Source organism: Calypte anna, chromosome 12 (assembly GCF_003957555.1).
Source record: "Calypte anna isolate BGI_N300 chromosome 12, bCalAnn1_v1.p, whole genome shotgun sequence".
Taxonomy (NCBI): Eukaryota; Metazoa; Chordata; class Aves; order Apodiformes; family Trochilidae; genus Calypte; species Calypte anna.
In genome coordinates this window covers 17,905,364-17,930,859 of record NC_044258.1, presented here as the reverse complement: position 1 = coordinate 17,930,859, position 25,496 = coordinate 17,905,364, and the positions used below count along the sequence as shown (strand labels likewise).

Sequence of the window (25,496 nt, the reverse complement as noted above, 5' to 3'; positions counted from 1 at the left end):
GGACAGGCTGCTTATCTGGCAGCCCAAGATGCCAGCAAGGTCTGCATTTTCCCTTCCCTCACGAGCTGCCACACAAGGAGAGAGGAATGTGCAAGCTAAAAAAGGACTTTCTCTTGGAGTCTGTTTTCTTATGAAACTCTGGATCAGTTCTGACTGGATAGGGTGGGAACACCCAAAACTGCAATTCCTCAGAAATCCTACTTTTTATTTAGGAAAGATATCCTTCCTCTCCTCCACACCCCCCCAAATATTTATCTCCAATAAATGGATGTTACATGTACACCATAGCCAATCTGTATCAGTTTTCCTCTCGTGTATCTCACTCTCCTCACCCCTCTCATACTTTCCTGTCAGATATAAAAGTGAGGAGTTCTAAGTAACAGATAATTCTTTTGCTGAACAGGCTTGAAAAGTAAGAGCAGTTTCTCTGCTGTACATCCTGCAGGGCTTATGCTTAGGAAATGCCCTCTGGGAGTCTGCTCTTAAATCACTGCTCTCTAAGAGTGTCCTCACTTTGACTTCCTCACTGACTTTGTCCCAAGCACCTTCCAGCTACTTCCAGTTTTAGTAAGTTCTTGTCTGTGCTCATCCTCAGATGATCATCAGGCTTTCAAAACCCAAATTCAGTGAAGTATTTTAAATAAAAAAAGCCACCTGATAACCTGTTCCACTTTAAGAGTATTCATTATGATCCTAGCACAAAACATTGCTTCCAGGAATGAAAGTGCCAGAAAGACATTTCTGTGCCCCAGGTTTCTGGCAAGGCAGAAAAGGGGGGTCAGAGGCAGCATTCTCAGTTTCCCAGTGCAGGATGAAAGAATGGTTCTTGGTGGTAAACCATTGTTACTGTGCAGTAAAAAGCAATTCAAGAGGATTAATTAAAGAGGAAACAGTTGTACCTGGTTTTGTACTCTTCGTTCACAATATTCTTGTGTCTAATGTAATTAGTACAACCCACTTAGGGAACACATTCCTAAAACTAAGATAGTGGAGGGGAAGACCATGCCTGTACTCCATGCGAGGAAGAATCCTCCTTCTCTTCTCCCTCAGCTGTGCAGGTACCAGAGCTTCCACTCCATCCCCTCCCATTTCTTGCAAACTCTTTTCCTATTTATGCTGCAATTATTTTCCTTCTAATTCCTTCATGAGAAATCCTCACAAAATGACTGAAGAGCAGAACAGGAAAATGGCAATCGCTGGACAAAAAGTGCTGCAAAATACAAAGTAAATAGGCACTTCTGTTCCCCTGATCTTTTTAAGTAAGAGAAATCTGAGGTCCTACATGTGAAAAATAGAAGGTAATATCCCTCCAGACAGAAGTGGAATTTTAAGCAAATATCTTCCCTTTACTACAGTAAATGTTAAGCATCACAAGAGTGATCTTTTCTGTAGTTCAGCATACTCATAACAGCCAAGAATATTTGCCCTATCCAGAGTTATATTCCATATCTATCAAACCATAACTTCTATGTTAAACCTCAGTACTAGCTTTTGCCAATTTGAAAAAAAGTAGCAGTGAATACAGCTGTTCTTAAACAAATAACCAAACTAAACTCATCACATAAAAGTAAGAATCATCAACTCTCCCTGTTGAAACCAGAGTGTAAGAAAAGAATAAAAGAAAGGACAGTTCAGGCTGGTTTCTAGGATCTCCCCTGCTTTTAGAATTTCAGCAGGAAATGGAATAAGGAAAATATTTCAATTCAGAGTTTCAGTAAAAGGGGTCATACCCTTCATTCAGATGCTTTGTAAGGTCTGGATGCAAGAATGAAAACCTCTGTGTGAGAATATAGCCACATTTAGTATCTGTGGTTGGCCCCCAAGTAGACAATGACACGATTTTCATACACCTTCTTCATGGTTTTCTCAATTTGCTTCAAAAACACTTGTGGAATTCTCCCACATAAAGTGTGCACTGTATCCAGAAACTTAGACTGCAGAGGGTAGTACAAAGACTGGAAGAGATTGTCTTCAAATGGAAACTGAAGAAATAATAATAAAAAAAGAATTAGTTTTCAGTCATCACAAAATGGCATTGCAGAAGTTTCTGTAAGATAAAACCTTACATGGGTTTTGACTTCTCCCTCCCCTTCCCAAAGTCATCACAGCCATCAACTTCAAACACTACTCTGCTACAGGGTGCTTGCTTTCAGCAAAGTTTGTCTGGGTTTATCACCTGAAGTAGCCAAATTCCCAGAAACTGTATTTCTAGGGTCTGCATTTAAAGGGGGGATACACTGTAACAAAACAGATATTTTAGAAAGTGGAGTTTTACACACAGAACTTTCTAAGTGAAAACAGAGACTGTCTTGCACTCAAGTGCCTTCCACATGCCCAGGAGCTGTTGGTTCTCTGGGGGAAAAAGCTTTCATTGGGTATTTATGCACCAGAGCTGCAGTACCAGCAGAAAGAACTCCAAATTCCCTTCTCTACCTTCACTATCACAGAAAAGCAATTTTCCCAGCCTTTTTGATTAGAACTTTACTGTCCTACAAAGGAGGAACATTAAAACCACCCCGAATGCAGCAAGATAGGCCAGGCCAAAGCAACCTTGTTATTTATTTTGTGTCTGGGGGGTCGACACAAAGCAGGGCTGTGCTCAGGCTGATCTGCTGAGCAGCAATCCAGGTGACCTGGTTAAAGCAATACCCTGGACTGAAATAAAAGAACACTTACATCACGGATCACTTCATAGAGGGCCTTGAATGTGGGCTGTTTGTCATCGTGGTAGACACCTCTGTTTCCATGCAGAATTGAGACACCTTCTTCTTCTGCACCTTTGCAGTTGCTGCCGTACATGCAGTGATCAGGCCTGTAGTTCCACTGACATGGGAACACGTAGAGACACTCTGGCAGTGCCAGGGGAGGTGGAAGGGAGGGAAAAAAAAACACAAAACAACACATCAGGCAAGAGCTACAACAAATTAAAGTATATTCCTGTGAAAAAGCACTGATGATCAGAAACATTTTGGTTACTTCTTGGGCAAATATCCCGAGCAAAGCTACCACAGGACATCCCTGTCCTTGGGGAATGACTGGAAAAGTCTCAGCACTGTCAGATTTCAGCTAACAGAGAGAGCAGCACAAAAACTGGGGGCAAACATAAGCCAAGAGGGCATTTTAGAAAGCTAACAGTGCCACAGTCAGACCCAGAGAGCATGCACCAGGTCCTCTGCTCTGAGAAGAAGGTGCTGGAGTTACAGAAGTGATGAGGGAAGCACAAAGAACAGTGAGGGTCATGCAAAAGCCTGAACCCTTTTGGAGACAGCATGGGAAAACTTGCAAAGTACAACCTGAGTTTGCTGCTGAAGCCTTCACTGAGGCTATGACAATTTGTTATGCTGAGATGCAGCAGAGCACATGAGGTAGTGTGTTTTATCCACAGTCCTTCAAAGAGTTGTCAGCCATTGATTTCACAGGTCTAAGTTAGTTAAAGTTGAGCCTAATTTCTCAAAAGGGCTTTCTTTCTCCTACTGATTTTTTTCCCCTCACATCCACAGTATTTGCAATATGCTTGTAATAAACCACACCACTCCCTGCGACCTTTTTGCTTCAGAAATGGAGTACAATGAATCACTGCAGGTCGTGTCAGAAGCACTGGAGACTTAGTTTTTTGTTTGGCCTTTCTTAGCTTCCCAGGAAGTCTGCAGGTGGTCATGTGTGGTTCTTGAAGAAGTAGGACAATAAGTTTCTGAAACACTTCTTCCCTTCAGGTCTCTCCAGCAGGAGGCTGCTCAAGACAAGGTAAATTGTAAGTGTTTCCCACTCAGTCTGACCTCTCCCAGAGCCAGAGTTACTCCCCAGTGCTGCTGAAAGGGCAGGAAGAGCTGTAAGGCCTGATCCAAACCCTGTTGCACTTCAGAGGGATCCTTTCAGTAACCCTGAACACGTTTGCACGTCCAGCCCATCAGCAGGTCACTATGGGGAGAAGATGTGGTCAGGTCCTCAGCAGCTTTCATATATATCCCTTGAGTATTCTTGATCTTCTCCTCACCAGGACACTTTTGTGCATTTTTTCCTGTCCCAGCTGGACTCAAACTCCAGCTGCTCTGCAAGCCTGCAGATCCATTCCTAATCACAACAGCCTCTGGAGATGGGACAAAGGGTGCATCCCTTCAGGCCCCAGGTAACACGTTTCTGTGCAGTTTTAAGCCAACGCAAATCTTGCACTTCTAAAAAGCCACCTGCAGCAGCCTTAACTGATTCCTTCCCAGGCCACTCTCAACTGTCCAGAGCTGTTTAAACTAAACTCAGGAAACTCAACTTTTCTGTTTTAACTCTATCCAGTTCTTTTGTTTTCTTTTCTTGTGCTGTCTGTTACATAACCCTTAAAAAGTTATTTCCTGGTTACAAGAAAAAGACAAACTATGGTGCAGAAAAGAATCTCAGCATGTGGATTTGATAGAAAAGGCTCTCATCCCAAAATGAAGATACTTCTGCAATCTTTGTTTTCTTTTTTTCCCTTCATGCTTAAGTTAGCAGCCTGAGTTTGACTACACAACTCATCTTGACTTTATCTTCTTCCTCCAGCAGAACTTGTTCCCATAACATTCATTTGTTTTGGGAAATTAATTCATGATTTCATAATGAAGGTTCATTCCACCTTTATTTTCTTTTTCCCTAGGACTGAGGGTAACACATGGAGAGCCAGGGACAACTGATGTTTGACATCTATCTGCAGTAAACAGATGTCAGCTTATTGCTTTCCCTTCACTCTCTCCTTTTGCCTGGATTTGGGTGTATCCAATTACCTACACAATGACTCCTCAGAGAAAAAGAAAAGGGAAGAGAATAAATGAAGATAAATCCACACTTATCCTGTTCTTAAGATCACTTGAGGGAATACAAGGTCACATAGGAAATAATGAAAAGCAAATAAGAAGGGAAACAGCATATTCAGAAGCATGAAATAAGATTCTCATGTACGTACTTGTCAGCCCAGCCAAATGTCATAGAATCATAGAATTGGCTGGGTTGGAAGGGACCTCAGAGATCATCAAGTCCAACCCTTGAACCACCGTTGCGGTTGCTAGACCATGGCACTGAGTGCCACATCCAGTCTCTTTTTAAATATCCCCAGGGACGGAGAATCCACCACTTCAGTGGGCAGCCCATTCCAATGCCTGATCACCCTCTCCAGAAAGAAATTCTTTCTAATCTCCAACCTAAACCTCCCCTGGCACAACTTGAGACCCTGCCCTCTTGTCTTGCTGAGAGTTGGCTGGGGAAAGAGCCCAACCCCCCCCTGGCTCCAACCTCCTTTCAGGGAGTTGTAGAGAGTGATGAGGTCTCCCCTGAGCCTCCTCTTCTCCAGCCTCAACACCCCCAGATCCCTCAGCCTCTCCTCATAGGATCTGTGCTCGAGTCCCTTCACCAGCCCAGTTGCCTCCTTTGGACCTGCTCCAGCACCTCAATCTCCTTCCTGAGCTGAGGGGCCCAGAACTGGACACAGGACTCAAGCTGTGGCCTCCCCAGGGCTGAGCACAGGGGCAGAATCCCTTCCCTGGACCTGCTGGCCACGCTGTTCCTGATCCAGGCCAGGATGCCATTGGCCTTCTTGGCCACCTGGGCACACTGCTGGCTCATATGTGGTTCCTGCCTGTCACCCTTGCACAATGCCCGATAAACAACTTGTAACATCTCTGGTTTGTCCTTCATTTCCTCTGGAACTGGACACATATTCTCATCAGTGTGTATTTCCAGGCATCCTTATTTTTCAAGGGTGTGACTTTTTCCACAAGTGACAAGACACTTTTTGTAAATTCAGCCCCTAGTAAGCATTTTGCACTGATCACAGAGAAATAACTTCAAGTACTTCCAAACCTGTAACATCTGAGAGATGCAAGGATTTCAAAATTATAGCATTACCTGCACCAGTTTCTGAAGTATTTTCATAGGTTGCAAACCCTGGATGCACTCACACATTAACTTCATGCCACAGTACATTATGCATAAGCAGCAAATAGCACCCCTTTTTATTCTTCAAGTTCAAGAAAATTCTTGAATCCTGACTCCAGGAATCACTACTTACCAGGGTTAAAGTAAAAAATTATATTTAGTAAATCCTGGTCTCCCCACGTAATGTAATTTTTGTACTTTTGGTATAATGGATATAACATTTCCTCCCAAGTCAAACCACTGGGGATCATGCTGTTCTGCAGGGCAGAAAAGAAGAAATGGGTTAAAACCATGAAGAGTGATGAGATATGTGCTTCAGAATTTGGCACCCACATACTTTTAAGCCTGCTATGCCATGTCAGATACCTAGGTGAAAAATGAAGAACTGCCAGGAAACATTAGACCTGGATAGGGCTGGGACACCAGAGCTGAGTGTGCTCCTGTTTATCTAAACAGGAAAGGAAGGTCTCCTGGGTCTGGCTCTGATGTCAGCTCCTGCTATTCACAATCTTCCTATTCTGAGCAACTGGAGGGAAGAAAAGTGGAAAAATGCAAAACTGCAGGGGCAAGGTGAAAATCGAGGTAAAATAGTGAAGAAAAATAAAGGCTAAATATTATCTTCCCTAGGAATTCTGATATTAACAGTGTGAACAGGTTTTAGTCAAGCTGTTCCTGTAATGGTATAAGAAACCCTGTCCCTGAGTGTTGAAGAAGACCACTTGGGATAAATAAAGGTTTTTTAAGAAATTAGAGAATACATGCCCAGTGAAGCTGAGATTTCACAAGTCAGGCCTTTCATAAAGGAGGGACATGTCAGAAAAAAACTCCTTCCCTTCTCATTTGTATCAATTCATGGAGTCACAAAATTCTATTTACAGCAGATGCAAAAAATTATCAGTTTCTCCAGATATTTACACCAAGCTTTCTAATTTTAAAAGCAATAGTGACTGTACTGAAGATCCTTGAGTTTATTCTGTCATGTATCTTTCAAGGGAAAACAAAATGTTGAAGACACTTTTACTACTGACAGACTGCTTCATCTGCAGGTTCTCAGTGCTCCAGCCTCTTGAGGAAGCTTCACTTGCTTTAGTAATAATTTTCACTACAATTTTAGTATCCAATTATTTATGGTCTGTATTATTCAGATTCGTCCTGGTGTAAAAACTATATAAAGTTCACAGTAAGTCTCACCAGATGTGAAAAACACCTAAATCAGTTTCTGCAACAGCTGTTATTTCTTCTCACCTTGAAGTGAGTGCTGCGGATCCGTGTTAAATTCATGAGCATCACTCCAGAGTTGACTCCAGTTGTCCCATAATAGGGGTGACGTGCGAACCGACTGTACCACCCGATCTTTGGTATCTCGTGTTCTGGGGCCATAGCAGCCAGCTGGGTGGAGTTGAACTCCTTCAGGATGTGCCAGATGTCATCGATGGGCCTCAGGAAGAGGACATCAGTGTCCACATAAAGGAGGGAATCCACATCCTTTAAAATGACCTTTGGGGTTTGCACAGTGAAGAACATGGAAAAGAAACCGAATAAACAAGAGAAAGGAAGATTATTGGCAAAAAGGTACTTTTATTTCTAACTCATCACTCGAGCACAGATCCTATGAGGAGAGGCTGAGGGAGCTGGGGCCGTTCAGGCTGGAGAAGAGGAGGCTCAGGGGAGACCTCATCACTCTCTACAACTCCCTGAAAGGAGGTTGGAGCCAGGGAGGGGTTGGGCTCTTTTCCCAGGCAACTCTCAGCAAGACAAGAGGGCAGGGTCTCAAGTTGTGCCAGGGGAGGTTTAGGTTGGATATTAGAAAGAATTTCTTTACGGAGAGGGTGATCAGGCATTGGAATGGGCTGCCCAGGGAAGTAGTGGATTCTCCATGTCTGGAGATATTTCAAAAGAGCCTGGATGTGGCACTGAGTGCCATGGGCTGGGAACTGCAGTGGGAGTGGTTCAAGGGTTGGACTTGATGATCTCTGAGGTCCCTTCCAACCCAGCCAGTTCTATGATTCTATGGTTTGAAAGAGGTTATTGAGTTATCAGCCAAATGTAACTACACACAGGAGCAGCAGTTATCAGGTTATTGGCTTGCTGTTTGCTTTGTTGCTTTGTTTGTTTGTTTTTTAACTGCACAGCCAAACATTTACCAGACCACAGAAGTTGGATTCTAACCTTCAGATGAACCAGTTATCTACTGAGCTCCCAAAGCTACCTGCAAGGACTACCTAGTCCTTAGGTCAGAAATAAAATGCAAATAATATATATTTACATAGCTTTGTTAGTTCTTTTCAGGATCTCCAAGTGGTGACTGTGTAGCTTCCTCCACAGACAGAAAGGCCAAGCTAGCACAGCAGAAAACTTTTCATCTCCATTTGGTGTCATCTTTCCTTATCCCTTTCTAGTGACTTATTTCCCTATTACAACCCTGAACTCCTTGGAGCTTCACATTCACTATTAATACATCCAAATGTTTCACATTAATTAAGGAAACCCTACTGATCACAGAAATGGATATGCATCCTCCTGAAGAATAAAAGTTTCTTGATAAATAGGAATGTCATATTACAACTCAGCAGGTCAGATTCTGCTCTCTGCTCTAAGACTCTCTCAGAATTAACCCCAGCTAAGTTAGTCAAATTGCAGATGTGCAAACTGGATCAGCCAGGATGTTTAATCTATTCTTGTTGCCTATGTTCCCCCTTGTGGCCAACCAAATCCTTACATTCTCATTCATTCATTTTAGACGGGCAAAATATTAAGTGCTTCCACAATCTGAAAAACCTCCCCTGATGTTTGCAGCAGCTGTTTGTAATGTTTTTTGCTGAGTAATAAATATTATTAGCTAAAGCTGACTACCAGTTCCAACTGCAATTTTGTTGCTCTTCTTCATCATTTGCTAAATCTGTCCAAAAAATCCTGAAAGACTGAAATATTCTTACTTTGTTCTCAGTCAAAAGCTCTGTTTCTCTCTTTTTCTTTCTTTGAAAAGGAAATCCAAAAGGCAATTGATTTTCACCATGCCATGGAACAGAACAATCACTCTGCCATCCATACTAGTGACAAACTCTCCTATTTATGCAGACTACAATAAATTCTACAAAAGAAAATGAATTTTACATAAATTGAAATGTATTGTGACTGGAGATTACTTGTGAGAGAGAACAATTAAGATTTTGAGCAAATGATGGAGAAAATATTACCTTTTAAGCATGCTTAGCAGGCATCCCCAAAGATGCCAAATCTGTGAGAACAGACTTAAATGAGATTTTTCACTTGACTGAACACCTCAGGGTTCAGATTTAGACAAGTTAAACAAATCCTAGACCTGTATTTCTGACATGATAACTGCATGTTCTTCTTACACAGCAGGACAAGCAGGAAAGGGTCTCTACATTTTAAGCAAAAGTTATGCTTACAAGAAGCTCTGTGTGAGTTGAACACAAACCAGATCACTCTGCTTCATGGAAGGTTATAGCAATGCATCATTTTTCCACAAAAATCCAATACAGCATGTGAATGGATCAATAAATGATTGACATCAATGGTTCAATACCACAGTAAGAGCACAAGTGGCAGCCTGGGTGGGTGCTGCTTCTTCCAGCAGAAAACTGTTATTTCATCAGCCTGAAACACACAGCTTCAAGTAAGTGATTGTTTGGTTTTGTTGGTTTTTTTTGCAGCTACATGAAGTATTAGTAAATCTGTCAAAAAGTTCTGCAGAGAACTGGCTACATTTCACTTAAATACTCAATTATCTATAATTTGATTTCACAACTTCTGTCTTCATAGGACTGTCCCTGTGTTAGCAAGGTTGGCAAGTAATAACTGAGTCCTGTGTAACACACCCTGGGGTGCTGTGAAGCTCTGTTACCTACTGGTTTGCAATGGCTGGTGTGGAAATTTATCACAGCTTTATCCAAAATTAGGGACAAATCAAAAGGTTTGATGCTAATGTCGTAGTACCACAGAATTGAGTTCCTAAACTTAGTTGCAGAAAGGAATTAACTCAAGTTACAAGAGATGAAGGCTTTTTCCTAGGTAAGGTCATGGCATCTATTCCCACTGCTGCCATGGAGCCACTGGGTTGGATATTCCAGCATACTCAAGAGGACAGCTATAATGCAGGGATATTGCTAATCTACCTTAAAAGCTCTTAAGCAGATTAAGTGTTTTCAGAAGGGTTCTAAATGTTTGCTACTATTAGAACTAAAATCACCCCAAAATCCCTTAAGCATTTCCTGATACTTTAGCTGATTGTTTTGGTAGCTCCAAACCAGCAACAGAGACAGCTGCAAGCCAGCTCTGTGGTGTGTAATATCCATGAGACTGGAGGACAGTTTTTCACCTGGTGTCTTAACATCCCTGCTGGTATTTATTACAAAGCAGCCTCAAGTGATTGCTGAGAGCATTACTCTGCTAGTTGATTTTTAAAGTTTCATTTTGTGCTTGTATTAAGATCCACATCTCCCTCATTCTGTCTCTGCAAATCCTATTGGTGGGTTTATTTCAGCAAACTGCTGCAAGAGATTTAGACCTGGGAGATTACATGGAGGCTCAGTCTACTTTCCCTGCATATGAGTGGCAAACATGATCAGATGTCACAGAATGCCTCTGTGAAATGGAGGAAGCCATGTAATCTTCCTTAATATTTTAGTAACCTGAGATGCAGCGTGTACATCAACCTCTTACCCAGGACAAAACAGTTCCCTACAGCAACCTGCAGCATCACATCCCATAGCTCTGGTTTTATCAGTGAGTAAAACCTTAAAATTCTGAGGCATTTTTCCTTAACAGGCTCCTCATGCCCTCCTGGCCACTTTCACATGCCTGCTGGTGCTGCAGAAGAGAGAGATTTCTTTGGCAGGAGAGGCACTTGTGAATCAAATAGTCACATTCCACTCAGGCTTTGCATTATCAGGAGCAAGACAATTTGCTCAGCTGAGGGCTAAACAGCTGATAAACTCCACTACTGCTTTCCTGGGGTCCTTCCTAAATCCTATCACATTTTATGCTGCTGCAGGGGAAAATGCTTAGGACAGGGGAGGGTAAGTAGAAAAAGGATACTGAAATCCTGCTGGTATCTATTTAAAATACAAGTCAAAATAGCTCTCTAAACAATAAAGACAAAACATTCTGCTCCTGCTGTGTGTAGACTGGATTTCTACAGCATTTTCTCATTCAAAGGGGGTATCAGAACAAAGTGAGCAAGAACTGATAAAAATAACAGTGGCTGAAGTTACACAGAAACAGCCCAAGGTTCTGAGTACCAGAAGTCCCACCAGACACTTGCCACTCAGCTATTACTAGAACTTGTTTTCTTTATTAATCTCCATATCAGTTTAATCTCAGCTGCAACCACTCTTGGAAGCCCTTGCTGTTCAAAGCTGCAAACCTCAGCTTGACCACACAAAACATCTTGCAATTTCCCCAGGAGATACAAACGTTTACAATTCACACTGCCTCCTTGTTTTGCTAAGGCAACATGCAATCGTCCAGTATTTCTTACAAGAAATTACTGGAGAACTTTGGCAACATGTGAGTGATAAAAAAGGAGCCAGAAAAGCACTGAGCAGGCTAAAGGAATCAGCATGAATGTATAACCCTTTTCTGTCACCAGAGGGGTGATGACAAATAAAAGTGAAGCCATTTCTGTGATGAGAGTCTACCAAAATGACAGAAAAAAAAAAAAAAATGACAGGGCTAGGCAGGAGTGAAAGTTGTGTTTACCCAATGAGAACAACCCCATTTGAGTACATCCTTACAAACAGCTAATGCTTAGGGATTATTTTCCAGGTGATATAAATATTTACTCAGGGAAGAGAGGACCCCTGCTGAAGTTGGAGTTCCTTACAGCCCATCTGGCCTTTGTGCATTTGATGGCCTACCCCTAAAGGGCAGATAAACAGAACTGCTGACAGCACATACTTTCTCACATATGTATTCACAGCCTATGTATCTGGACGTGCAGCTGTCTCCTGATTGTTTCCATCTGAGAAAGTAAAGATTTCTTTGTATCCCCCCTGCCATTTCTCATCAGACAGCAATGAAGAAATCTGGATCATGTGAACTGTGTGTCACTTTATTGGAGCCATCCCAGCCAGCAGCAATGCACCAGATATTTCTGATAGATGTTCTCAGTTTCACAGAAATCACTTTGTGCAAAGGTTCTTTCAATTTCTGATATTCCTGAATGTGCAGGAATTGTTATCAATACCTTCTTTATCTCCAACAACCTTAAATATTTTTAGTATTTATCACACTTAAGTATAACACAGTAAAAACTACAGGTTTAGTGAACCTGAAGATCCCAGGATACACAGGAGCCTTGCATGAAATCTGACTTAAGAGTATGCTGGAATTGCTACCTTAAAGGAAAATCTGACAGGCTTGGAAAAAGAAATAAAACTCAAGGAAAAGGGATGGGTGAAAGCATCAGTCTGAGGGCTAACATATGGAAAGGGAGATAGTGGTTAAAGAAGGGATATGATGACTGCACCCTGAAAAGAATCTTGTTTATGAAAGGCATGCAGCAGCAACCCTGAAAGCATCTGCCCTGAAAGAGCTCTTGCACTGAGTCTTGAGAGCCTGAGAGGTTAATGGAAGCAGGGACAAACAAGAAACACACATCCTTTGTCAGCAGGAGAAAAAACGAGGCTGGATTTCTGTTTTGTTTTAAGTGGCTCAAGCACAGACTGAAATATTTTCAAGCAGATGCTTCAGCCTGAAAATGGTTTTAATACTACACCAGTAAAGCTTCCTTTCTGTGGGATTAAACTTTTCCTGATGTAGCCTCCTCAGAAATCCAGGTGCCTTACCGGAAGAAAAAGGCGCTGGGCAGCACATGGTTTGAATAACTTCTTCCATTCCTGAGCATTTCCTACTGAGAAGGTTATTGGGTAAATGTTGTGTTCAAACTTCTTTGTATATGAGGAAGGCCATTCCTTTAACTGAAAAACATGGGGAGAGGAATTAGACACTACATGTTATTTAGCTTTTTTTTTTTTTTAGAACAAATCACAACATGCATGCATGAGGAGTTTAAAAAGCAAGTACAGTAAAAAAAAAAGTGATATTTGTGAAGATGCTTGTGACTTACAGCTCATTTATTTATTTACCAAATGACAAGAAAACCTCACCTTCTTCTCAAATTCAGGCTTAAGGGAATCCTCAGCAAAGATGTGAAAACAAAGCCTCCTGTTGCTAAAGAGAAGTGCTGACTTCAGCATGATGAGTGTCTCTTCCAGGCGGTCCCCACAGGCCACAACTGCCAGATGCATGCATGGAGAAGGCAAAGGCTCTTTTGAACTTTTCTGCTCTCCAGGCTTCCTGAGAATTCATAAACAGACAAATAAAAAATACTGAGGTAAACATGAAGACAACAGGAATGAGGGTTTTGGGTTGGTTTTTTTTCTTCCTCTTAATTTTATAAGGGATTGATTGGGAGTTTTTCTGATCAGACAGCACGGAAGAAGCATGTGGCATGCAAGTTTTTGTATGAAACAAAAGTGTTCAAATTACTACACAAAGAAAGAGGCTATTGGCAGAAATTTTCTGGTTGTTCCTAAATGTCTAGATTTGTATAAATCTCTACACTTCATCCACATGGGAAATTAATTCAATAGCATCTCAAACCAGACAACAACTTGCTCTGGGGAAGCTTAGAGGTTATGAAGCCAGAATGGGTTTCCTGCTACCTACCCAAGTTTCTAACACAATGCAGATTACAGAACTTCATTACCAGGCCCATAACTTTTGGCTGGACTGAAAGAAGACATCCATACTCCAAAAAAATCCACTCCATGCATATGTAAATGATTCCAGCAGTTAATTAATTTTGCTGTAAGAAATGCATGCCTTAATCCTGGCCTGAAGGTACTGGCATGGTTTCAAAGAACTGCTTTCCATTTCACCCAGTGGAATCCCTAAGATTATGCTAAAATAGAGATTTTTTTAAAAACAAACATATTCACGTGTCCCAGATGAACCAGACTATATTCCACAAGCAGTCAAGGGCCAAAAGTTATGTTTTTTTTCACTTAGCACACATCTGTGCAGGCTTTAGTTATGTCTCAGCTGGAGTGTAGGGGAAGGGGCATTTAAAACGTGTATTGAAGATACCTGCTGGCCAGAAAAATCAGCTTTTGGTGATTTTTTTGTTCTTTTGTGGACTCAAAAGCACTTTTGGTTTTGTGTGCCCCCTCCCCTCATCAGCATGGAGGTAACAACACATCCTCCAGGAACAAGTTGGGTGCATTGCATTCACATTCCAACAGGGATACATTTACACTCTGTTAGATGGATGTGTGCTGACAAAGTAACTAAATTAGAAGCATCATAATCATTACAGGAGGGTTCAAAAGGTTAATCATAGATCACTACCAGTCCTTGGCATATCAGTGAGCAGAGAACATCAATCCCTGCCTGTTCTCAGCACACACAACTAAACAGTAAAGTTAATGCTAGAAACAAAAGTTCTAAATAAAGAGAAAAATAAGAGTTAATAAAGTTGTCATTATCTTTGCCCCTGTGTAACAGCAGCATTCCATGCTCCAGAGCAATCCACTTCTGTGCTAAGGAGTACCAGCCAGTGGTACTTGACTGCCTATACACAGCAACATGTTTCATTAAGGGTTTAAAGTCTTAGGCTTTTGTCTTAATTAAACCCCAATTTCACCAGTGTATAAATAATGGAATACTACATCTATGTGAAGTGGTATTTACTTTCCAGCCTATTAGTGTAAAAACCACTGAATTATTGAAGTGAATAATTAGCTGCTCACACAGATCCCCTTTTCCCCCCTTCTCCCTATCTCTTTAATGTTTCCTCTTAATTGAGTCTCTAAATCAAACCATATGCAGGATGGGAACTGCTTTGATACAGCTTGTGGCAATGAAGTTCACTGGGAGAGGGATTAAAATTTAAGCTTTTATAACAACATTTCAAATCCCAACACCAAAGCACTAAGCTTTTCTTTGCCACAGTGAACTCCCCATTCTGCAGCTGTTCTGGAGTGAAAAACCCAGTATAGGTGGACAAGCAGTTCCGATGAACAAGGCTTGGAAGAAGCAATCCCTGATGAAAGCAGAATGCCCCATAAACCCACAGGAGCCACTGATGAACAAGGGACATCCTGCCTGCCAACACAGGCACCATCCACGTCCCAGGTGGTAGAGGAGAAAGCTCTTGGAGAGAAGTAACTGAATCATGCAGGCCTGTGCTGAAGGGGTTTAAGTAGGAATAAAAATCCCCAAGAAAAGGAGCATCAGGTCATATTTGAACTCCAGCAGTAGTAGCCTGGGACACTCAGGGCAACAGTTAGTGATGAAAATAGCAAGGAGGTACAGAAGTGTTGGTATACAATATCTTGCATCTTCTTTTAAAGTACATAAGGAAAGCAGAAAGACTTGTGAGACCAAAGGTGAGCTGGAAAGGGAAATAAAAAGAGTGTCATAGCAAGATGTGTGTAATGGTGATGTTAGCTTAGCCTGTACGGAATTACTGTTATTATCTGGAAGGTGGAAAATAGGTGTAAAGTCAAAGTCAAACTGTTAGGAAGGCAAATGAGCAAGGAACACCTTGACTCTCCTTCCCTCCTCTGCTCAGACATGTACATGCAGACTGGGATGGGGAGAAATACATCTGGGGAAAGGAAATTCCTTAAAGATCTGCAGGATACAGCCAGTGTCTTCGAACCAAAAGAATCCCAGTTTGATTTCTGTTGTACACACAACAAATGGCTGGGCTGGCTTATCTGGATCCCCTCTTGAGGATAAGAGAGCCTCCAACACGTGTTGTCAAGAGAGAAACTGAAGGTTACCACTTAGCTCATCCCACTGCTGCTACTTCATTGCTAAGGGGCAGCTCAGGCTGGGCAGCAGGAGCCTTCTCATTCCCAAAGGCCTCTGAATGAGAAGATTTCTTTAAGCTGAGGTTTTCTGTTAGGTAAAGGCTGAATCCTGATTTGATACAACGTATCTCCTCTAATTTCAATGTTTGTTTATCTTGGAGCTACCTGTGGTTACAGCAATATATAAGCAAATAGTCCTGGGAAGCTCTGTGTCAGTAGATCAGTCCTGGCAAAGCTTTGGGTGCTTCATTAATTCTTCGTGCTTCAGCTGTCTCACTTGTAAAGGGGAAGAGCTGTTACAGTAGGAACAGTTAACTACCTCAAGAGGCCACATGGATCCACAGAGTACTCCAAATATTATTGTTAGCTAATTCTTCCTAATATTTATACATTCATTCATTCATATATAGTACAACTATTACTTATGGACAGAGTTTGTAATTGGATTTTATGACCTAAATTAAATATTTAAATGCATCTAAAACAACACCGTGCCCTGGGCCTTAAATTAAATGTGCTTGACTAGAACAAATAAAGAAACTATATACACAAGGTCTTTGTTGCTTTGACATCATTCTGCTAACTTCAGTATGTAACTGTAGCTTGGTGATATCTTGTAGTCTACATAACATTATGTCAAGCTCTTTGCTCTGTTCCATGTTGCTCCTCTCTTCAGAGAAAATAGCTTTCCACTCTCCCTCTACTCTTGTTTTCCTACTGCACTTATATATGTCTTTAAAATTAAGTTTTTTTGTTTTTAAGATGCTACAGAAAGCATCACAAAATACTTGCAGAATCCATCCCTCTGCGATAGCTGAAGCCAGACTTGGGAAGACATAACATGAGAAAATATTTCTAGCAAAGCCCTTCCTACAACACAGACCAACTCAGACCAACTCCTATCCCTTTGCCCCAGGGTATTTTATTTACTGCATACATTTATTTTTTTCTTTCTGACAGGCATGGGTATTGACATTGCAGAAGAAATCTGAGTGCTCAAGCACAATGGAGTACAATAGTGTATTTCTAGGTCCTAAAGTTTAGATTACATGCAATTTTCTTATTAGTCACAGTCAAAGTATCTCAAACATAATTAACCCAAAACCTGTCTAAATCAATCCAGATCCACTCAAAACAATGCATTCCCATCTCATTACGGAGCCTGCTAATCTATTCAAGCCTTCAAATTTATTCCTGAGAGAAAGATAATGCATGCAGATTCTCACAAAATGTGATGTACTTGTTAGTTTTTGAAACCTTCATATTATGATCTCATTTACTCTTGCAGCATAAACAAGGTTAGATTTAGGCACTGTATCAAAAGTGGTGATTCACTAACGAGGCTCCTTTCCTGACAGTCAGCACTGAGTCAACAACCCAACAGTGGCTCCATTATACAAAACACATTCTCTCACACACTTTAAAATATAAATCAGAAAGGCTCAAAATGTTTTTAAAGAAAAGTTTTCTCACTTTCATGCAGCTACACAAAACTGACTGGAGTTGCTGACAAAGAGTTGTTTACATTTCTGCCTCCTTCTACCACTCGGAGAAAAGGGAGAAAACCACTCCAAGCCAGAAGGGATGTTTGCATCATCCTCTTTCTTTGTTCATAAGTCTGAGGTCTTTGGGCCTTCAGCATGTTGGTACAGTCTATCCAACTCAAGCCAAACTTGCACGTGAGTGCACAGAGGCTGCAAAGAAAGAGAAAGTATCTTGACAGGTTGCCATGCAAGAGATGTTTTGCTTTGGAAAAGTTGCTTCCAGGGAACTTAATGTGCTGGCAAAGGTTCACTTCCTGAGCCTTGCCATGCTGCTTTAATATAAAGTGTGGCCACATCTACCCTTCAGATGGAAAATAACCCTTTTGCTTTCTGATACTTTGCACACAGGGGTTTGGCACAAACTTGCCAAAACTTCAAAACTTCAGAGGAAAAAAAAGTTACTGAAGGGATGGAAGTTGAAACTTCGAAGAGGAAGGAGCAGCAAAACAACCTTCAAAAATCAGTTTTCAAAGCTAACCAGAAACTCAAATGCTCATCTAGACTTGCCAAAAGTATCTAATGACCCAAGCAATACACATTTACTAACATTTGCTAGGTACCTGCCAGCTAATGATATGTAAATTAAGCTTTAATCATGGATGACTACTTAAAATAGAATAAATTTGCACTTCTTAAAAACTAAAAAGTAATGTCTTTATGTGGCTACATAAAGTGGTTTTACAAAATTCCAGTTAAAATACATTTCACCTTGCCTGCAGCATGGCTGGTTCTCTTAAAGCAAACACACATCCTAGATAACGCCTGAGTTTACCCTAAAACTCACGTCCTTCTGACAAAACTACACAAATCAACTTGGCAAAACTGCATTAGAGCAACTTTTTACATTCACAGAGAGAAAATTTCACTAAGGTTATGTGAGTCAGCCACACAGTCTGCATGTAAATGCACACACCAGGATCAGATCACAAGATATTAAGTGGTCGTAGTCAGATTTTTTTTTATTATTATCTTGGAGGAATCAGATTCACATCTCTAACATCCAATTAAAAAAAGAAATAATCTTCCTTTGCTCCTAAGGAGTAACTAAGATAATGTAAATAATATTATAGGAATGAATAGAGGTAGGAATTATAGGAATGAATAGGCAGTAACTACCCTGATTCAGCATGTTGCATTGGATGTGGTTTACAAAAAGAAAAAAAAAGCAAACCAATGGGAATACTCACTCCTGGAGCTATTAACTAGCTAAATGATTATCTGTTTCTTCCACTCCAAATTCAAGCCCCCTGGAAACAGCCCCACATCACTTTCAGTTTATCTTGCACGAGGCTTTTTAAGCCAAGCAAATCCCCCCCCCCTTTTTCCTCTTCACCACGTGAGTATGGATGTGATCTGTTCCAGAACAGAACCAGAGTATTTCTGCCTTTCCAAGAAGGCAGGTGTCTCCTTGACTTGGAATACATCATGTCACCTCCTCAAAAAACTTCTTTTCTTTATAGTACCCTCACTTAAATAAATTTTATTTGAGCAGTACCTTGGAATCTTTCAGTAAGGGGCAGAACTCAACCCACAGAATTGTGCTTCTCAGGTACACAAACTCCTTTGATGCCACTGGTGCAGGATCATGCCCTGCCAGCAGATGTGAGGGGATAAAAAAAAATGACAACTAAAATCCAAATAAAAAAAATTGAAGAAAAGGCGTGGTTCAATTACAACATTCCTTTTTTTTTTTTCTTTTTGTTGTGTTGCAGACTTTGTAAAAAGTATTTGCAAAGTCAATAAATAATAGAAAAGTTAGATAATGTCTTCTGGAAGATGAAGATGCTTGCTGCAATGACCTCATTGAAATGGAACAGTTGTTTACCCTCTCTAGCAGTTTCATACTTCATGAGCTCCTTCCTCAGTGTTCCTCTTGATTTCCATGATAATCGCAGAGATATGCCCTAAAGAAAAATGACTTCAGGAGGTACAGTTGCTCATGGAAATAATCCTGCTTCAACACATGCATTTGAATTCCATCCATGACCCATTCTCAGCCACAGCAAACATCTCCTGCATTCAGCAGGGTAAAAAAGCTTGTGAGAAATCAACTGCTTTAATAAGTTAAGGAATAAGTGCTCACACCCGGGAATAGTCTTTCATTCAGAACATCTCTGTGAAATCATGAATCAAAGACACAAAGACATACCAAGTTAATTAGATATATGAGGTCACGCTGACCATAATATAGTTGGAATGCAAAGGCAAAAAACAGTCCTCCACCCACTAACAACACACTGCCTGTATCTTTTCATGAAGCAATTACAGTTTTAAAATAAAAATATTCTTGCCCTTAAGGTGCTGCAAAAAAAAAAGAACACAACAGACCGCGATTATCAAACTTTTTAAAGTTCTTCTAAATTAATTTACATATAAAAAGCATTCAAAACAAAAAGCTCAGCAGCTTAACATTCCTGGGCTCCCCGCAGTTCGGGACCCAGTGGTACCACGCAGGAATAGGAAGCCGCCTCCCCTTTTTCCCGCAAATTAATGAAGAATTCGCAGGAGTGTGGCTGCCGAGACTGACAGCAGCTCCTCACGAAGCCCAGCCAGCCAGTACCACGCTCCCCACGTCAGCCTGCAAAACGAGGCCAAAAATAATGGAAAAGCGGCAATTTCCGAGGCCGAGCTCGCACGGGCAGGCAGGGGATGTATTGCCCCGTTCGGAGGAGGAGGTAACACCTCCACGCACTCCCGTGGCATCTCTGGCAACCAACGCTCCAAGTAAAAACACGCAGGGAAAAAAAGTTTCTACTGGTACAGCCAGAGAAGTTAGCCCCAGGTTCCTGCTCACTCGCAAAGGCGAGGAGATAAAAGATGTGAGAAAGAAAAGTGCCCGGGGGTCCGGCTGGCAAACAGACACCCGCGAGTGGCCACAGCCCAGGGGACCCACGGCCACGCGTGACAGCGGCCGGGGATGGGCAGGAGGAACCAGGGAGGAGGGAAGGAGGGGGGCTCAGTGCCGAGGGCAGGCACCGGGGACGGTCCCGCGTGGGTCGGGCGAACTCCCGTTACCTGGCGCTGGCGAGTCTGCCCCCAGGCGGGCTCCTCCGCGGAGGGCTCCGGCTGAGCCGCGGCTGCCGGCGGGCTCCGGGTGCGGCGGGGCGGGCGGGAGCGGAGGACGCGGGCGGTGGGCGCGGGGGGGCGGCGGCACTGCCGGCCAAGAGATAGAGCAGCAGGAGGCTGCCGAGGCACAGCAGAGCCGCAGCCACCTTGCAGGAGAGCCGCATGGTGCGGGGGGTGGGGGGGTCGGGGCGCCCGCCCGCCCCTCAGCCCGCCGCCGGCATGGCCCGCGGCCCGGAGCGGTGCGGGGACGTGGCCGCCGAGCCCCGGCCCGGCTCCCGGCAGCGGGGGCGGAGCCCGCCCTACCGTAATCTCTGGACTAGCCACCCCTGATGGGCTCTGCGGTACTCGCCCGTTGGCGACCAAACGTCCCGGGAAAGGGTTGGCAGGGATGGTAAAGGGATGGTGGAGGCCTTGTGGAAATCTGGTTATTTATTCGCGTCGCGTTTCCTCCTCACGAGGAAGAACGGCGAGGCGGGGGGATCCCAGCAGCCCGAGGTTCCCCGAAGGTACCCTGGGGGTCTGTGCCCCGCTAAGATCCGTCCTTGTGCTGGGTGTGTGCACGGGGAGAGGGGCAGGAGGGAAAGGGGAGAGAGGAGGGGAGAAGAGAAGAAGGGAAGAAGAGAAGGGAAAAGGAGAAGGGAAAAGGAGAGGGAAAGAGAAGAAGGGAAGGGAAAAAGGGAAGGGGAGAAGGGAAAGGGCAGAAGAGAAGGAGAGAAGGGAAAGGGAGAGGGGAAAAGAAGAGGGAAAAGGAAGAAGTGAAAGGGAGAAGGGAAAAGGAGAGGGAAAGAGAAGAAGGGAAGGAGAGAAGGGAAGGGGAGAGATAAAGGAAAGAAGGGAAGGGGAGAGGGAAAGGAAAGAAGGGAAGGAGAGAAGGGAAGGGGAGAGGGCAAGGTGGTCTCTGAGGCATGTTTCATCTGCCTGTGCCAACAGGCAAGCTGGTACCAAGTTTCCCTCCACGCTGCAGCCACTGTCACCTCCCTAGAGACTGTTCTCATCCCGTCTGCCACCAGGGCAGGTTGTACCGGGATAAAAATGCAACACTTGTTAAGCAGTGAAGGAATATCTGCATTCCCTTTGTGGTGGCTATGGGCTTGATCTGTGCCACTCTTCTGAGCAACATCAGCAGAGGTCAAACCACTATGAATTTCACAGAAATAAAACCTGTTCAGGTTTATCACCTGGTTTATGATCTTCAAACATGGGGCATGACAGAAACACACATACCCTTGCTGCTCCATGGAGCTGGAGTATAAACTGTGCAAAGAACAGAAGCACCAGTGCTGGAATGGGGAGACCAGGGCACATGAAGCTCCACGGATGCCTCATGGTGATGGTCCTGGAACTCAACTTGACTCTTCTTGACCAGTTTTAGCTCAGAAGATGCCTTCACTAAAGGTATCCCAAAATGCACTCAAGGCAAATGCAATAAATGAATCACTGCTTCAGAATTCCATCCAGCTCAGATTCTGAGCAGATGTCAAAACGTAAAGTACTTCATGCTAAGAGAAAACAGCAATCTGAAATGAGAAACTGCAGAAAAACCACAACGCACCCACATGTGCTCTTTTCTGAGAATGTGTGTCCAATAAAACCCTCCCAAACTTTTACTTACTGAGTAGCAACTCCCCGAGATCCTCAACCTGGGCAAACATTATACTATAAAATATTCTTTCATAGGTAGAAGATGTGTTAACAGTGTCTGTATAAAAACACCACTGTAAACATTATGAAGCCTGAGAGATACTCTAAAGTATTTTTGGAGACTTCCCCCTTCTTTCTGTGACACAGAAACGTACCACTTACCTGTCTGCTTGCACCATTTTGTTTCAAATTAAGTTGTGCAAATATCAGCTCTTCTGTGCCACCTCTGAGAATCAGTTCTGCTGCTGGACTGAAGCAGAATTACACTGCACAGCTTCGGATCAGTGCTGTTGGACCTCCTGTTCTCTCTGAAGTGTTGGCAGCAAGGCAAGCACTGGCCATGGTCTTGCTACGTGTGTGTAGTGACTGAGAAACTGAGTCAAACTGATGGCTTAGATCTGAAACGAGAGGGAAAATCAGCTTTAGTAAAACTTCAGACGTGAACAAATTCATCAATAAAAAGTGTTTGGTGTGCTGTGTATTGCAGACAAAGTATCATTGCATTGTTGTATACAAGGAGAGGTAAATCACTCAAAGGCCTGTACTGTAATGTGAGGCTTTTTTATGTAGCTCTGTTAGGAAATAATTCAAAGCATAGTCAGACAGTTGCTTCAGCACAAAAAAACCCCAACAACAAACATCTGCCACAAATACGTGCCATAATTCATGTGTGCTACTTCTGTAAGTGAAACTGTTAAGTGAAACTCTTGGAAAATCTCTAGGGAAAGCAAACTCAGCTCAAAATTCATCAGCTTCAGAGGAATGCTTCATGCCACTTAGACAAAAGAAATACAAATATTTGGTTTTCACTTGCTTTCGAAGATAAAGGGAAGAGTAATATGAATTGTACCCAAATGTGCAATGCTATTTTTTATTTCCATCTTAGGAAAAAGCCCCCAGTTATCATTTACATTGTTCATTTCCACTGTTTTTTTTCAAGGAGTGAGTCTGACAGTTAAAATACTTCTAGTTGTTAGTAAATATTATAGCACTGATCATTTAGGTAATGGAAATAGTTATGTATTATATTATATATCAGCCACGCAGAGTCAATTTTGCTCATAAATTGCAAAGCTTCATGTTTCTATTTTTCAAAAGGTCATGTTTTTTTTTTCCCCAAACCATTGCAGATGATGCATTCTGATTTTTCAGTGCTCCATTAAACACATAGCAGCCAAATTCACTTCTTCATCCAAAAGATGCACCAAAAGGTGTATTCTTCCTACAGTTCCTACTGAAATGTCTTTGTTGCTATCCTAAGAAACTCAGCATACTTTGAACATAAGAAATAAGTACAAATTTCTTAGGGATGCTCCTTCATAGTTTCCTGGAAAAGCAGAATGGCTGATGCACTAATTTCTTCACTGAAGTCAGCAAATATTTCTTTTACCAGAAAAATATTACCAGAGGAAAAAGGCTGAGGTCCAAAAGTTAATTAATGCTGAAGTTCTCTGGAAATGAATTAAAAGTTTCTGAGGCCTTGGTTCAAGTCACACCAGCATTTGAAATTAGAGGTCATTAACTTCTGAATATAAAAATTTTGCATTTTATATGCCAGGTGCCTTCAATTTCTTCATGTAAAAAACTGGGACACAAGAAAGTTTAGTCTGAGTTTTAAAACTATCCATCAGTTTTAGATCAATGTGGAGAATAATACATATTGAACCAAATATTTATTTTTTGTGCGTGTCAACAAAGCAGAAGTCATGTAACTGTGAGGGCTTTTTTGGTTTTATTTTGCTTGATTTGTTTGTTTCAGTTTTGGTTTTTGTTTTCACCTCAGGAAAAACATTTGGATACATTTCAGGGGGGACAGGATGTAGCATTTGTAGCATTTAAAATTCGGGTTATCTGAAACCAGAATACCTTTCATGGCCTAGGGACAGAAAAATCAGATTAAAGGCAAGTAAATCATGGCTTTTAAAGCAACTTTTCTGCTAAAAGCATTTTTTTTAAAACTTCCTCTTGTATTTTCTCCTTAATGCTGTTTCTTTTGATTCATAACGATCTGACTCTATTCAGATTGTCAATCTTGTTGGCTTTTATCTGCTTAGAAGAGACTTAAGTAATTGGAAACTCCTGAGTGTTGGTGGGCTCAGTCTTTTGCATGATCTCTTTCTGCAGCCTTCCATTTCCACGCGTTTCAGTTCCTGAAATAATTTTATCCATACCACCTCACTTTAAATTTACATGAGGTCCAAACCTCCCATTTCTATTTACTCAGTCCTTAACTTCATTCTCTGCTCTCCAGAGGTCCATGTTCTCACTGCACACTTTACTTACACATAGAAGCATCTCTGATCTTAGCAGCGAGACACCCTCTTTACTTTCAGTGTCCTGTTAATATTGAAGAAAAACATGAATATTTTATGTATGGCTGTGGCAAAGGGGGAAGTCCACTGAGGTTGCTTAGGTCAGCTTCACACTGCAGCACCCCCTCGTCAATCTTTTTTTTTTAAAAATACATTTATGAGGATGGCAGCTGGCACTGGCCAAGATCACATACTGCCTTCACCTTGAGAGCGATGGATTTCCCCTCAACGAGCACTTCTGGCCCACTTTCCTTAAAAAAATAAAACCAGCTGAGGGAAACCTTGAGGGAAGGATCTCCCCAAAGTGATGTAAACCCTGAGAGAAGGATCCCCTGAAGCGAGGGAAGCCCTGAGGGAAGGATGCCCCCAAACCGAGGGAAAACTCAAGGATACCCCAAAAGCGAGGGAAACTCTGAGGGAAGGAAGCCCCCAAACCGAGGGAAAACTCAAGGATACCCCAAAAGCGAGGGAAACTCTGAGGGAAGGAAGCCCCCAAACCGAGGGAAAACTCAAGGATACCCCAAAAGCGAGGGAAACTCTGAGGGAAGGAAGCCCCCAAACCGAGGGAAAACTCAAGGATACCCCAAAAGCGAGGGAAACTCTGAGGGAAGAATCCCTCCCAAAGCGAGGGGAAACTCTGAGGGAAGGAAGCCCCCAAACCGAGGGAAAACTCAAGGGAAGGATACCCCTGAAATGAGGGAAACACTGAAGTAAGGACCCCCCCAAAGCGAGGGAAACCCTGAGGGAAGGATCCCCTGAAGTGAGGGAAACCCTGAGGGAAGGATCCCCTGAAGTGAGGGAAACTCTGAGGGAAGGACCCTCCTGAAGTGAAAGAAACTCTGAAGGAAGAGCCCCCCTGAACCTAGGGAAACCTCAAGGGAAGGATTCCCCCGAAGCGAGACAAACTTTGAGAAAAGGACCCCCCTGAAGTGAAAGAAATTCTGAAGGAAGGGCCCCCCTGAAGCTAGGGAAACCTCAAGGGAAGGATTTCCCCGAGGCGAAGGAAACTCTGAGGAAAGGATCCCCCTGAAGGGCTCAGGCTCTGAGAGAGTGTGAGGGAAGCCTGAGGGATGGCGGACGCTCCCCCAGCCTCTTTAAATCCCTCAGGAACCTCTCGCTTCTCTTTATTAATCCCCCGAGCCTTCCCCGCTTTTGTTCCCTCCGGAAGGCGGGCAGCGGTGAGCGGGGCG

The 25,496-nt window shown here is 42.6% G+C and overlaps 1 protein-coding gene across 1 annotated transcript; it reads right to left on the bottom strand.

The window, feature by feature from the left end:
• Nucleotides 1-1,703: 1,703 nt before the first annotated feature.
• On the bottom strand, nucleotides 1,704-20,531 carry GXYLT2 (glucoside xylosyltransferase 2). The gene is made up of 7 exons (XM_030458629.1): nucleotides 20,303-20,531; nucleotides 13,032-13,221; nucleotides 12,711-12,842; nucleotides 7,144-7,395; nucleotides 6,032-6,155; nucleotides 2,677-2,849; nucleotides 1,704-1,982 (listed from the first exon to the last, which is right to left on the bottom strand). Exons 1-7 carry the CDS (start codon nucleotides 20,515-20,517, stop codon nucleotides 1,800-1,802), a joined length of 1,269 nt encoding a protein of 422 aa, XP_030314489.1. The 5' UTR covers nucleotides 20,518-20,531; the 3' UTR covers nucleotides 1,704-1,799.
• Between the last annotated feature and the right edge of the window lie 4,965 nt (nucleotides 20,532-25,496).

Excerpts from the sequence above, each read along its gene's own strand:
- GXYLT2 (XM_030458629.1), bottom strand. The coding sequence starts at position 20,517 with ATGCGGCTCTCCTGCAAGGTGGCTGCGGCTCTGCTGTGCCTCGGCAGC. Across the intron at positions 7,396-12,710 it reads CCCAGCGCCTTTTTCTTCCG|GTCATTTTAAAGGATGTGGA; the intron begins GTAAGGCACCTG and ends CAAACCCCAAAG. Across the intron at positions 2,850-6,031 it reads AATTTTTTACTTTAACCCTG|AGTGTCTCTACGTGTTCCCA; the intron begins GTAAGTAGTGAT and ends TGGCACTGCCAG.